The 13,546-nt window shown below is 46.4% G+C and overlaps 1 protein-coding gene across 3 annotated transcripts in view; it reads right to left on the bottom strand.

Moving 5' to 3' along the window:
* slc30a6 (solute carrier family 30 member 6) overlaps nt 1-13,546 on the bottom strand; it is a 227,985-nt gene that overhangs the window by 34,837 nt on the left and 179,602 nt on the right. For 2 of the 3 annotated variants that reach the window (XM_072511928.1, XM_072511945.1), the window contains 4 exons: nt 7,885-7,933; nt 3,922-4,041; nt 1,653-1,755; nt 442-489 (listed from right to left, as the gene is read on the bottom strand). In XM_072511928.1, coding sequence (XP_072368029.1) covers nt 442-489; nt 1,653-1,755; nt 3,922-4,041; nt 7,885-7,933 — 320 coding nt within the window. The remainder of the gene's footprint in view (nt 1-441; nt 490-1,652; nt 1,756-3,921; nt 4,042-7,884; nt 7,934-13,546) is intronic. The other variant, XM_072511935.1, reaches the window with a different exon arrangement.

Below are 13,546 nucleotides of genomic sequence, written 5' to 3'. Positions count from 1 at the left end.
ACGTGCCTTACTCTCCATTTGGCTTGATGAGTGTGGCTCCAACAACATTCACTAAGAATGACATCAGCCAGGGCAAAACAGTTCACTTGCTCAGAGCCCCACCCACCACCTTAAACATTCACCCCCTCCTACAGCTGATGCACAGTGGCAGCAGTGAGTGCCATCTTCAAGAAGCACTGCAGCAAAACCTCCTTCAACAGCACCTTCCAAACCAGTTTGTTCACTGTCGCCTGATCAAAATCCTGGGACTCCCTTTCTAGCAGCACTGTGGGTGCAACTGCACCAGGTGGACTACAGTGGTTCAAGAAGGTGGCTCACCACCACTTTATCAAGGGCAGTGAGGGCTGGGCAACATATGTTGGCCTTCCCAGTGATGTCCACATCCCATGTAAAAATTAACAAAACCTGTAATTTTAAAATTAACTTGATAACATTACATACCTCTCTTAAAAGTTTATCCAACTGACCAATTACGTGAGAAGGTGTTGTCTGCAAAAATAAAGTCAAATGTAATGTTATGAATCTCAGGAATTATAACAGCAGACCCTTATTTATGATTACTTACGCAGAAAATATATTTATTCATAACATGATGGTTTTGCCCCCCTTCATTTTCAATCCCTTGTTACTTGCCACCATAATCTCAGATACTGCCCTTCATACATGAACAGAAGAAAAGGAAACAGCCCTTCATGTTGTTTGACATGATGCTTGCATAAGTACTCTTAATTTATTATCTGATAGCTGCTTTCAGTGCTATTAATAGTGTCAGACCTGCAACCATCATTGTTTCACCACAAATATGCTCTCCAAACTCAATCTGGGTTTGGTAGAACCAAGTACCCAGTTCAAGTGGATACGGTATGACAATTTCACATACTCCCATTATAATAGTCATGTGAGAGTACCTTTAAGAAATGGGTGTTTATAAAATAGCTGTAGTGGATGTACCTTTAAGAAATGGGTGTTTAATCAGTGATGTCAGAGTGTGGGTGGAGCTGGGCTGTCCATCTGCTTTTACATTTGCTTTGGGCTGTCTGCTACAGGGTGTGCTTAGTTTAGTTTTAGATTTGGAGAAGCTGCAGTCACAGCAAGATGTGTATGAATCTCTGCAAGCTAAAGAATGTTCATTTGATGATTTCAAAGTGGTAACTGTTCTCAGTAGAGAAGTTAAACCTGATGTCATTCTGTAAAAAGGGTTCTTTTTTGTCTTATGGATGTTGCAAGGAAAGATTAAGAGTTACTTAGAGAGTACTGTATTCTTTGGGGGATTTATTGGTGTTGATAGTTGTTAAGATGTTTACTGTGAGTTTATAAAGTGTTAACTGGTTTCATAAATAAACATTGTTTTAATTTAAAAGTACTGTAGATCTCTGTTGCATCACACCTGCAGAGTAGGCCCGTGTGCTCCCCATAACCACAATCTATTAAAAGTTGTGGGTCAGGTGAACTCCATGATACCCTTTGGTGTTCTCTAAACCCTGGCCCATAACAATACTTTAATAAGATCCTAACTCTAAAAACATTAATTGCCTGCAGTTGCATGCCTAAAGTTATGCTTTGCTGAAGTCCTAATGAGAACTTGATTTACTGATGATCATAGACAAAGTTTTCATTCCACAAAGTTTGACATGTTGAAGAAGGGCTCTTACCTGAAGTAGCACCTTTCCACTGTAGACACTCATAGGATACATGGTGCCAAATGTCATGACAGCAATAGCTATAGCCGAGGCTGTGTCCACCGCAAAATAATTACTGAAAAAAAGAGGGAAAAATAGGTGGTGGGCAATACATGGCTTCAACATTTCCCATGGTTAGTTATACAGTGTCCCTATCAGTAAAAAATGACCCATGTCGCAATCTACAGATAAGAGCAGATACTGAGTACAAAGGTGACAGTTAAAAAAGGTGATTGAAAGCTTGGCTGAAAGATGGTGTTTTAGTGGGGTTTAAAAGTGCAGTTAAATAATAAATAATAATTTTTATTATTGTCAGAAGTAGGCTTACATTAACACTGCAATGACGTCACCACATTCCGGCGCCTGTTCGGGTACACAAAGGGAGATTCAGAATGTCCAATTCACCTAACAGCATGTCTTTCGGGACTTGTGGGAGGAAACCGGAGCACGCGGATGAAACCCACGCAGACATGAGGAGAACATGCAGACTCCACACAAAGGAAAGGTAGAGAAGTTTAAAAAGGGAATTCCAGTGAGGGTCAAAGTAAGTTACACACAGAGTCAGAGCTCAGATTATTGATGCAAAAAAGCTATGGGACAAAGGAAAATTATTACGATTTAATGATTTGGACTTGAGAAAAAAAATAACTCAATAGTAGCATTTTCAAATGTTACCAAAATGGAAACGGTAACTGACATCGAGGAAAAATGCAAAATAATAGAAGTCAACAGTACAAAACTTCGACAAAACTATCTTAAACTGCTGTCAATCACTGCCACCTGGACAGGATGCCATGTATTTGGCCCATGTCTTGTAGTCAGACTACATGCAGCAGTAGAAGTGAGATGTACTATACCTGCCCTCAGGTTAACATTACTTGCATATTGTCTCATCTTCAAATAAAAAGTCTGTATTTTTGTTTCACCAATCCTTGTGTATGATTAGTATGCTTACCTTGAAGGGAAGCATGTAACTAAAATCAAGACAAAAATGAGGATGAGAGTTTCAACAACAGAGGGTTTTGGCTGTTGAGACATCATAGTCGAGATGCAGATGGAAATAAGCAGCCTTGAGTGATTAATAGGTTTAAGGGTTTGAAGCTGAGTTCGGGGGCAGTAACAATGCCAAGGTTTTGTATCGTTTGTTTCACTCTAATCAAATGGCTAGGGAGGAGGATGAAGTCAGTGGCAAGGGAATGGAGCACATAACAAAGGTTAAAAAGGGTGCGATTTAACTAAATGGGAACAAGTCCCATAGTGAGCGTGTTTAGCCGTGGTTTTTCCTAGCGCTCGCAGCGCCGAGAAGCACAGTGCTATCTAACGTCACTCGGGTTAGATACGAGGCCTCAAGTAGGGAACGCACAGCCGAGGCCGCACATAGCCCCGTTTTCTGCATTGAGGAGCTGTGCTCGCCAGAACTCCTCATTGTAGTGAAAGATAGGGACGCCCCAAACGCGATCTCTGACCCCCGTTTTCTGCATCGAGGAGCTGTGCTCGCTGAAAGTCCTCATTGTAGTGCAAGATAGGGCCATCCCAAATGCGATCTCTGACCCCCCGCCGCCCTCCAGCCCCAACTCACTATGGGAGGGTCCCCCCCCACCCCCCCAACACTTGTGCAGGCACCCTGGCCCGATCGCTACTGCACAAAAGATGCCAGCTTGGCACCTGGTGTCCTAGCAGTGCCACCTGGGCACTGGACGTTCTGTTGGAAGAATTTGACTCAATACGATGATGTCAAAGAAGCAGTCTGACAGCAAAAGAGCGGGCTCTGAGGTCAAAAGAATTGCTGGTAGTGGAGCTGGGTGCCACTGACACGGAGGCTGACACCAGCCATGCCTGCCAATAATATCACTGCATGCAGCAAAGGAAGTAAAACAGAACTTAGCAGAGAAATTTGTAGTAGCTAAGGACAGATCTCTGGGGGAATGAGAGGCAACAGATCAGAGTAGAAAAGAGAAAACTGTGCTGGAAATGGGCTGATATCATGGCATTGAACCATGGGCAAGAGCAGTTCCATGGAGCTGGTCAATGGAGGAGAAACCTGAAGCAAGACAACTTGATCAACAGCATTAATGAAATGGAGAGGTCAACAAGGAAAGCAGGTAATGTACTATATTATTTGCATTTTAATACACTGAGAAGTTTAATTCTGATTCCGAACCTTAACTCGCATTTAACATGGCTTATGTCAATATTTTCCAAAGATCAGTCACAAGTGCGGAACTTCGTGTACATCACTTACTTTATTTCAATCAGCATATAGGTGATGCAGAGTGCCAGTGCTCCTGCAAGGTCTATTAGAACAAATGGGTTCATGCGAGGAAGCAAAATACTGCTTAAACTTGGAATTATTCCACATAAACTGTAAATAAAACATAATTAGGGCTCTTAGAAACGATCCTGTGTTTTAGAATTATTGGCAATTAAATCTTCATAAGTTTGATTTTTTTTTGTGGCTTAACTACTTAATGGACACAACAATTTTAAAAGGCATTTGCTTTTCCCCATGTAATTTGTTATCCCAAGTGACATATTCCAAGAGCTCTAGTTCTGACAGCAGTCACCAGAGATTGTGCAAGTTCAGCCCAGAGATTGTTACTTGTTCTGAATTTGCCCTTGTAGTAAAGTGCTGACCCTGCCCATTTCCACAACCAATTCAGCAACCCACATTGTGGCAGACAACAAACTGGTAAACTGTGTCCCTCTACACTGCAGCTAATGCACTCCCAACACCTCAAATGGTCAAAATATTAAATGATTTAACCCCTCCATTTTTTTCCCACCTATTTCTATGTATTTATAATGTGGCACCTTGCAATATTAGAAAATTCCTAATCAAGTAGAAATGGATGATAATGATTCATACTTGTACAGATGGCAAAAATTTTCAATTTGCAGTACAACTCCCTCCAGTCCACCCAAAGGTAACAGAAAACGGATCCCTGGGTGTGATTGAGAGGCAGTAATCCGATCCAAGGATACAGATGATGTAATAATTTTCAATAGTGAAGCTTTAGTGCTTTATAATTATCTGAGTACAACGATGAAATTACAGCCTTGAAATTACTCCAGGGCATTTATTATATGTATCATGCAGTATGCATTATATATTATGTATACATTCAACTTTTTGTCCCTGCTCTTAAAACGTTAAAGGCTACTACTGTGCTCCATGCTACGACAGCACAGTGATATCCATGTTTAACAATTATGTGACCATGTTAAATTTGTGGGAAGTGAAAATATTGACATAGTATTATATGTATGTACACCAGCTGTTTAACATAGATCAATGAAGTTGACATGAAAATCACATTTCTCTTAACTACAGGATTATTTTCTTGCCGGTGAGATGAGTTTGAGGTTACAGTATAAACTGCTCAAATGTTTGATCTTCAGCAGGTGGTTTTGTAAAAGTGCAGTCCACTGGGACGCCGCATGATCAGTATGCCCCTACTCAACAAAGTTCTTTATCTAAATCACATCAATCTGCCGGATTGTGAGGAAAGAACAAATTACAGCAACAATTGCCTTTCATTTACTTCAAAAACTTCTAATTTGGTATCTTGTATTAAAATCAGGGTATTTAATTTTGGTTTTGAAGATGGCTTAAATTACACCCTTCTGCACAATGATTTCTTTTGTGGCAGGGAGACTTTACACTAGGCTTATAATGGCTGCAGAGACTCCGCTCAAATTACCTGCACTAGCAAACCTAACTATCTTGATAATACCCCTCAGCTATCCTCACAAGCTCTCAAATATGAATCTTGTGAATGGTGGTGGACAATTAAACAACTAACAGCAGGAGGTGGCTCCACAAATATCCCCAGCCTCAATGATGAGGTAGCCCAGCACATCAGTGCAAAAGACGAGGCTGAAGCATTTGCAACCATCTTCAGCCAGAAGTACCGTTTAGGTGATCCATCTCTGCCTCCTCCTGAGATTCCCTGCCTACAGGTGCCAGTCTCCAGTTTATTCAATTCACTCCACTTGGTAGCAAGAAATGGCTGAAGGCACTGAATATTGGGCCCTGACCACATTCTGACAATAATACTGAAAACTTGTGCTCCAGAACTAGCTATGTCCCTTGCCAAACTGTTCCAGCAGAGCTACAACACTGGCATCTATCTGGCAATGTGGAAATAGTCCCAGCTATGTCCTGTCCACAAAACCAGGACAAATTCAAGCCCGTCAATTACCACTCCACCAGCCTACTCTCGATCATCAGAAAAGTGATGAAGGCATCATTGACAGTGCTATCAAGTGGTATTTACTCAGCAATAACCTGCTAACTGATGTTCCGCTAAGGCCGTTAACTCCTGCTCTTATTACAGCCTCGGTACAAACATGAACATAAGAGTTGAATTCAAGAGCTGCGGTGAGAGTGACTGCCCTCGACATCAAGGCTGCATTTGCGTGGCATCAAGAAGCCTGAACAAAACTAAAATCAATGGGAATTGGGGGGAAACTCTCCAATGGTTGAATTTATACTTAGCACAAAGGAAGATGGTTGCAGTTTTTGGAGGTCAAGCATTGCAGCCCTGGGACAGCACTACAGAAGTTCCTCAGGATGGTGTCCTAGGCCCTTTCATCTTCAGCTGCTTCATCAATGATCTTCCTTCCAACACAAGGTCAGATGTGGGATGGTCACTGATGATTGCACAATGTTCGGCACCATTTGTGACTCCTCAGAAACTGAAGTAGTCAGTGTCCATTTGCTGTAGCAGCTAAACAATATTTAGGCCTCGGCTGATAAGTGCTAAGTGACAGATGCGCCACACAAATGCCAGTCAATAACCATCTCTAACTAGAGAGAATCTAACCATCTTCTCTGACATTCAATGGCATTATTATCACTGAATTCCCTACTATCAACATCCTGGTGGTTTGGGGCGGGGTGTTACAGTTGGCCAGAAACTGAACTGGACTAACGATCTAAATACCGTGGCTAGAACAGATCAGTGGCTGGGACTCCTGCGGTGATTAACTCACCTCCTGGCTCCCCAATCTATTCTTTTTTAAAATGTAGAGTACCCAATTCTTTTTTTTTTCCCAATTAAGGGACAATTTAGTGTGGCCAATCCACCTACCCTGCACATCTTTGGGTTTGTGGGGGTGGGACCCACATAGGCACAGGGAGATTGTGCAAACTCCACACAGACAATGACTGGGGCCGGGATCGAACCCAGGTCCTCAGCACCATGAGACAGCAGTGTTAACCACTGCACCACCGTGCCTTCCACCAGTCCATCATCTATAAGCCACAAGTTTGGAGTATGATGGAATATTCTCCACTTGCCGGGGTGACTGCAGCTCCAACAACACAAATAGTTAGAGCCATCCAAGGCAAAGCAGCCCGCTTGACTGCACCCCACCCACCACCTTAAACATTCATTCCCTCCACGTCAGCAGTGCATATCATCTACAAGCTGCACTCAGCAATTTATCAAGGCTCCTTTGACATCACCTTCCAAATTCATGACCTCTAACATCTAGAAGGACAAAGATGCATGGCCACATGAATCATCAGTAAGTTTCCCTCCAAGCTACACACTATCCTGACTTGGAACTATATCACCATTCCTTCACTGTTCCTGGGTCAAAATCCTGGAACTCCCTTCCTAACATCACAGTGTTTCTACAAAACATGGACCTTCTCAAAGAAAATTGGGATGGGCAATAAATGCAGGTCTAGCCAGCGATCCTCACATCCCATGAACGATTAAATATTTTAAAAAGTCAGTTGCCATATTGTCAGGAGGTACCAGATAAACTAATTTTAGGCAACACTGGTGTTATTCTCTTTTTCAGAAGTTTGCATGAATCAGTAGTTCTATCGTATTTCTAAGTTTATTTTCCACAACTGAACATTTGTTTTGCTCTCCTGGTATAATGGAGGAGGAATATTCCTTTCCTGTTGTGATTAACTGGGGAGAAAGCAACTGATTACAACATTACAGTGATTAGCCAGAACTATTTCCTCCCCTTCAAAAGCAGTTTTATGATACAGCTTGTTTGCAACGACATGCTAATAAAATTCAATAAAGCTGAACACATCAAGTAGCTACCGATGTTTCATCTGCCTGCCACTCAATTGATGAAAGGTCACAGACATGAAACTGTAACTCAGTTTCTTTCCACAGATGCTGCCGGACCTGCTGTGCATTTCCAGAAAATACTTCTATTTCTAAATCACTCTTACCTTCGGCTTAGATCAGCAACGTGTTCCTGGAGCCAACTAGTGCTGGCGGCTGCAAAGACAGTGGAAAGTCCCATTAGATTTATTTTCCTACTGTTGTCTGTAAATAAACACCCTGAAGAACTGCAGATTGAATCCAAGAAGCTGTGCTTTTACTTTCCTTCAACAAAACATTTGTTTTGGTTTCCCAGTACTACAGAAAATATTTCTTTCCTGTTGGGGTTGACTGGAGAGAGATCAACAGATTATAACATAACTGTGGTTAACTGTAATAATTACATTTCAAGTTAAAAAACCTTTAAGCATGTTGGCAAAAGTACCAACTTGAAATCACCCAAGAAGCTGCCAACATTTGAAATGCCTGCCACTGAATTGCATGGAATAACCCTTATTCTAATGACATTAACACCTACTTACAATGGAAATATATTTATTGCCAAGCGATACCTGAAAAGACTATATTTTAAAAAATAAATTTAGAGTACAAAATTATTTTTTTCCAATTAAGGGCCAACTTAGCGTGGTCAATTCATCTAACCTGCAACCCCCCCCCCCCCCCCCGTGAGTTGATTGAATGATAGTGTGGAATTTCAAAAAGGACATCGACTGGTTGGTGTAATGGGCGAACAAATGGCATTGAAATTTAGTTTTCAGAGGTGGGAAGTGATTCATTTTGGAAGGGAGAAATTTGAGAGAGAAGATAAAATAAAGGATACAATTCTAAAGGGGGCACAGGAGGAAAGGGACCTGGGTGCATATTTGCATAAATCATTGAAACTGGCAGGACATGTTGGGAGCATGGTTAATAAAGCAATAGGCTCTATCAATAGGGAGCACAGAGTACAAAAGCAAGAAAATTATGTTAAACTTGTGTAAAAAACTGATTCGGCCGCAACTGGAGTATTGCTTCCAGTTCTGAGCACCACACTTTAGGAAGATGTGAAGGTATTAGAGGGAGTCCAGAAAACATTCACGAGAATGGTTCGAGGCATGAAGAACTTCAGTTAAGAGAACAGGTTGGAGAAATTGGGATTGCATCCCTTGGAGAAGCAAGGTTCAGAAGAGACTCAAAAGGGTTATTCAAAATCATGATGGGCCTGGACAGAGTAAGTAGGGATAAAGTGTCCCCATTGGTGAAAGGACCACAAAAGAAGCAATGGAGACAAAAGGTAAATCACGCAGTGAGTGGTTAGGTTTTACAATGCATTGCCCGAATGTGGGGTGGAGGCTGGGTCTATTGAGGCTTGCTAAAGGAAATTGGATTGTTATTTGAAGAGGAAAAATTTGCAGTGCTATGGAGAAAAGGCAGAGAGTGGCACTCGGTGAATTGCTCCTTCAGCAGGACGGCACAGACACAGCAGCTAAATGGCTTACTTCTGCACTCTAATATCTCTGGGCTAGTGTGGGTGGGTAAAACCCCGCGAGTGGGGGGGGGGGAAGAGGAGGAGCAGAGAGGCTGGCACTGCCAAACTTTAGGAACTACTACTGGGCAGCAAATATAGCCATGGTTAGGAAGTGGGTAGTGGGGGTGGGGTAGGTGTGGGAGCGGGTGGTGGTCGCCTCATGCAAGGGCACAAGTTTGGGGGCATTGGTAATGGCTCCTCTGACGTTCTCGCTGGCCTGGTACTCCACAAGCCCAGTGGTAATGGCGGTCCTGAGAGTTTGGGGGCAGTGGCGGAAGCATATGGAGTGGAGGGAGCATCTGCGTGGGCTCTAATTTTTGTGGTAATAACCGGTTTGTACCGGGGAAGATGGATGGGGCATTTGGAGAGCAGGGATTGAGAGGCTGGGGGACCTGCTTATTGATGGGAGCTTTCCCTGTTTGGAGGATCTGGAAGTAGAGTTTGAATTGCCAGGAGGGAATGGGTTTCGGTATCTGCAGGTAAGGGATTTTGTGCGAAGGCAGGTTTTGACCTTTCCGCTTCTACCGCCGCAGCGGTACAGGACAAGGTAGTTTCGAAAACGGGGGTGGGGGAATGGAAGGTATCGGAAATTGATAAAGAACTTATGGAGTGGGAGGAAACCCAGATAGGTGAGCAAAAGCGTAAATGGGAAGATGTGTTGGGAAAGGAGTTAGAGGCTTCAATCGATAAGCTGCTGAAGACCCAGACGGCCCAAGGGGCGGCGATCCAGGAGGTCCGGCAGAAGGTCTCGGAGAACGAGGACGAGATCCTGGGCCTGGCGGTGAAGGTGGAGACGCATGAGGCGCTCCACAAGAAATGGCAGGCAAGGTTCGAGGAGGTGCAGAACCGGTCAAGGCGGAAAAACCTGCGGATCCTGGGCCTCCCGGAGGGGCTGGAGGGATCGGACGTGGGGGCCTACGTGGTCACCATGCTGAACTCGTTGATTGGAGCGGGGGCCTTTCAGGGGCCCTTGGAGCTGAAGGGGGCCCACCGAGTGCTGGCTAGGAGGCCCAAGCCCAGCGAGTCGCCGCCGTCGGTGCTGATGCGGTTCCACCGGTTTGCTGATCTAGAGTGTGTGTTCAGGTGGGCCAAGAAGGAGCGGAGCAGCAGGTGGGAGAACGCGGAGGTATGGATCTACCAGGATTGGAGCGCGGAGGTGGCGAAGAAGAGGGCCGGTTACAACCGGGCGAAGGCAGTGCTGCACAGGAATGGGGTGAAGTCCTGTATGCTGCAGCCAGCGCATCTGTGGGTCACCTATAAGGATCAACACCATTATTTTGAGTACCCGGAGGAGGCGTGGGCCTTTGTTCAGGCCAAAAACTGGACTCGGACTAAGGGTCGGGGACGAGGGGTCGCGGTGGAGGGATGGTTGGGGATTGTTGGGTTGTGTTTTGAGGGGGGGTTCTTTGTTTTTCGGGGGTTGATTGGGTATTGTTTGATTAGATCCGCCGGGTGGGCTCGTGGGGGGGGGGGTATATAAACTGCTTGGGGGGGGTTGATGGTCGGTAGGGGAGATCGGACCCCGCGGGGTGAGGTCTGAGTTGGGGGTAGTGGGACTGATCCTGGAAAGGGAGCTGCGCCAGGGGAGGCGGGACCGGGCGAGTGGAAAGCGCGGGCTTTGTCCCGCACTTAGGGTTGAAGGGGCATCTTGGGTGCGAGGACAGGTGTGTTAGGTGCTCAGGGAGCCCAGCAAACCACACCCACATGTTCTGGGCTTGGCCAGCATTGGAGGACTTTTGGAAGGGTGTCGCGAAGATGGCGTCGAGGGTGGTAGGTTCCAGGGTCAAGCCGGGCTGGGGGCTCGCAATATTTGGGGTGGCAGAGGAGCCGGGAATGCAGGAGGCGAAGGAGGCCGGTATTCTGGTCTTTGCGTCCCTGGTAGCCCGAAGGAATCTTCTTCAATGGAAAGATGCGAGGCCCCCAAGCGTGGAATCCTGGATCAGCGATATGGCGGGGTTCATTAAATTGGAGAGGGTGAAATTTGCCTTAAGGGGATCGGTGCAAGGGTTCTTCAGGTGGTGGCAACCTAGTCTTCCTGGCAGTGGGCGTGTATATTTGCCTGTGTGTTGATGAAGGCTGTTAATTTTTTATTTTTTAAAAATAAATGTTTTATTAAATGTTTTTACATAACAAAAATAGAAATGCAGATAGTAATAAAAAATAACGGACTTCCGGTTGCGGTGATGCCGAGCTAGCCACACGTTTCGGCGGCTCCAGCTCCGACGGAACTTCGGGCTCTTTTAAGAGCCGCAACGGGGAATTTTTCGACGACGCGACCCGGTGTGGGGTGTGTGGGAAGGGAGTCCCCCCCGAACGAAGGAGGAAAAAACCGGCGGCGGCGGCTGCAGCCCGAGGAATCATCGACCAAAAGGTCAGAGGGAGAGAAATACAAGATGGCGGCGGAGAAAGCGCAGGCGACATGGGGGCCTGAGCAGGATGAAATCGTGAGACGGTGCGTGGAGCTGCTGAAGAGGGAGGTGCTGACCCCGATGCTACAGGCAATTGAGGGGCTCAAGGAGACATTAAAGACCCATGAGACTGAGCTCCGCGTGGTGGAGCAGAAGGTGGCAGATATTGAGGACGAGATCCTGGGCCTGGCGGTTAAGACTCAGACGCACGAGGCACTTCATAAAAAGTGTACTGAAAGGATCGAGGCTCTAGAAAACGGAGCGCGAAGGAAGAACCTTTGGATACTAGGTCTCCCTGAGGGTGTGGAAGGAGTGGACTGTGGAGAGTACGCAAGTAAGATGCTGAGCTCACTGATGGGTGCTGAGGCCCCTGCGGGCCCCATGGAGGTGGAGTGGGCAAATCGGATTCCGGCGAGAAGACCAAAAGCGGGAGAACCACCGAGGGCGATAATCGTGCGATTTTACCGCCTTAAGGTCAGAGAAGAGGTCCTGAGATGGGCTAAAAAGGTGCGGAGTAGCAGATGGGAGAATGCTGTGGTACGGATATACCAGGATTGGAGTGCGGAGGTGGCGAGAAGGAGGGCGAGCTTCCACCGAGCCAAAGAGGTGTTGCATAAAAGGAAGGTGAAGTTTGGGATGCTGCAGCCGGCAAGACTATGGGTCACGTATCAGGAGAGACACCATTATTTCGAGACGGCGGAGGAAGCATGGTCCTTCATCAAAGAAGAGAAATTGGACCGGAACTGAGGGACTGATGCTGCAGGAAAAGTTATTGTTATTGTTAATGTTACGGTGGAAGTTAATTGAGAAGTAAACAGGGAAGGGGGGAGACATTGGGGAAATGTGGGCGCCGGTGAGGGGGGAAAGATGGGACATAGTCGAAGAATGGGGAAGGAGAGGGGGAGGGGAAAGGGAGCTGCGCCATAAGAGGCGGGTCAGGTAAAGGGATGTTCCCGCGCCAGAAAGAATAAGGCGGGAAGACAGGCGCAAGGCGGATGGGAGTTCCCCCACCAGGGGGGGGGGGGGGGGGGGTGGTCGAGGAGTGAGCAGGAGTAGCCGGGGTCAGTTGAAGTCAGCTGACTTATGGAAGTGATATGGGGGGAGCAATCATGCTAGATAGGGATCTAGCGGGGGGGGGGGGGGGGGGGGGGGAGACGACGACAACTGGGTTGCTGCTGCGGAAATCCAAAAGGAAATGGCTAAAGAGTGGGTGGGCGGGGATGGTGTGCGACGCTGGGGGAGCGAGCGGGAGCGCGGAGGCGGGATATGGGACTGGCCTAGAGAAGGTAATGGCGAGTCGACACGGGAGGGGGGCAGGTAGCCCCCTAGTGACGCTGATCACGTGGAACGTGAGAGGCCTGAATGGACCGATAAAAAGGGCCCGAGTGCTCGCATTTGAAAGGACTAAGGGGAGACGTGGTTATGCTCCAAGAGACGCACCTAAAGGTGGCGGACCAAGTTAGGCTAAGGATAAGGATGGGTGGGACAAGTGTTCCACTCAGGACTGGACGCAAAGAACAGAGGGGTGGCCATTTTGGTGGGGAAACGGGTAGCATTTGAAGCAAAGAACATCGTAGCAGATAGCGGAGGTAGATATGTAATGGTGAGTGGTAGGCTGGAGGGAATGGAGGTCGTGTTGGTTAATGTGTATGCCCCAAATTGGGACGATGCGGGATTCATGAGACGGATGCTGGGGCGTATACCGGACCTGGAGGCAGGAAACTTGATTTTAGGAGGGGACTTTAATACGGTGCTGGACCCGGGGCTAGATAGATCCAGCTCAAGGACTGGAAGAAGGCCGGCAGCGGCCAAAGTACTTAAGGGGTTTATGGACCAAATGGGGGGAGTGGATCC

Source organism: Scyliorhinus torazame, chromosome 1 (assembly GCF_047496885.1).
Source record: "Scyliorhinus torazame isolate Kashiwa2021f chromosome 1, sScyTor2.1, whole genome shotgun sequence".
Lineage (NCBI taxonomy): Eukaryota > Metazoa > Chordata > Chondrichthyes > Carcharhiniformes > Scyliorhinidae > Scyliorhinus > Scyliorhinus torazame.
The sequence above is the reverse complement of the archived record's forward strand: the minus strand, read 5'-3'. Positions and strand labels throughout refer to the sequence as shown.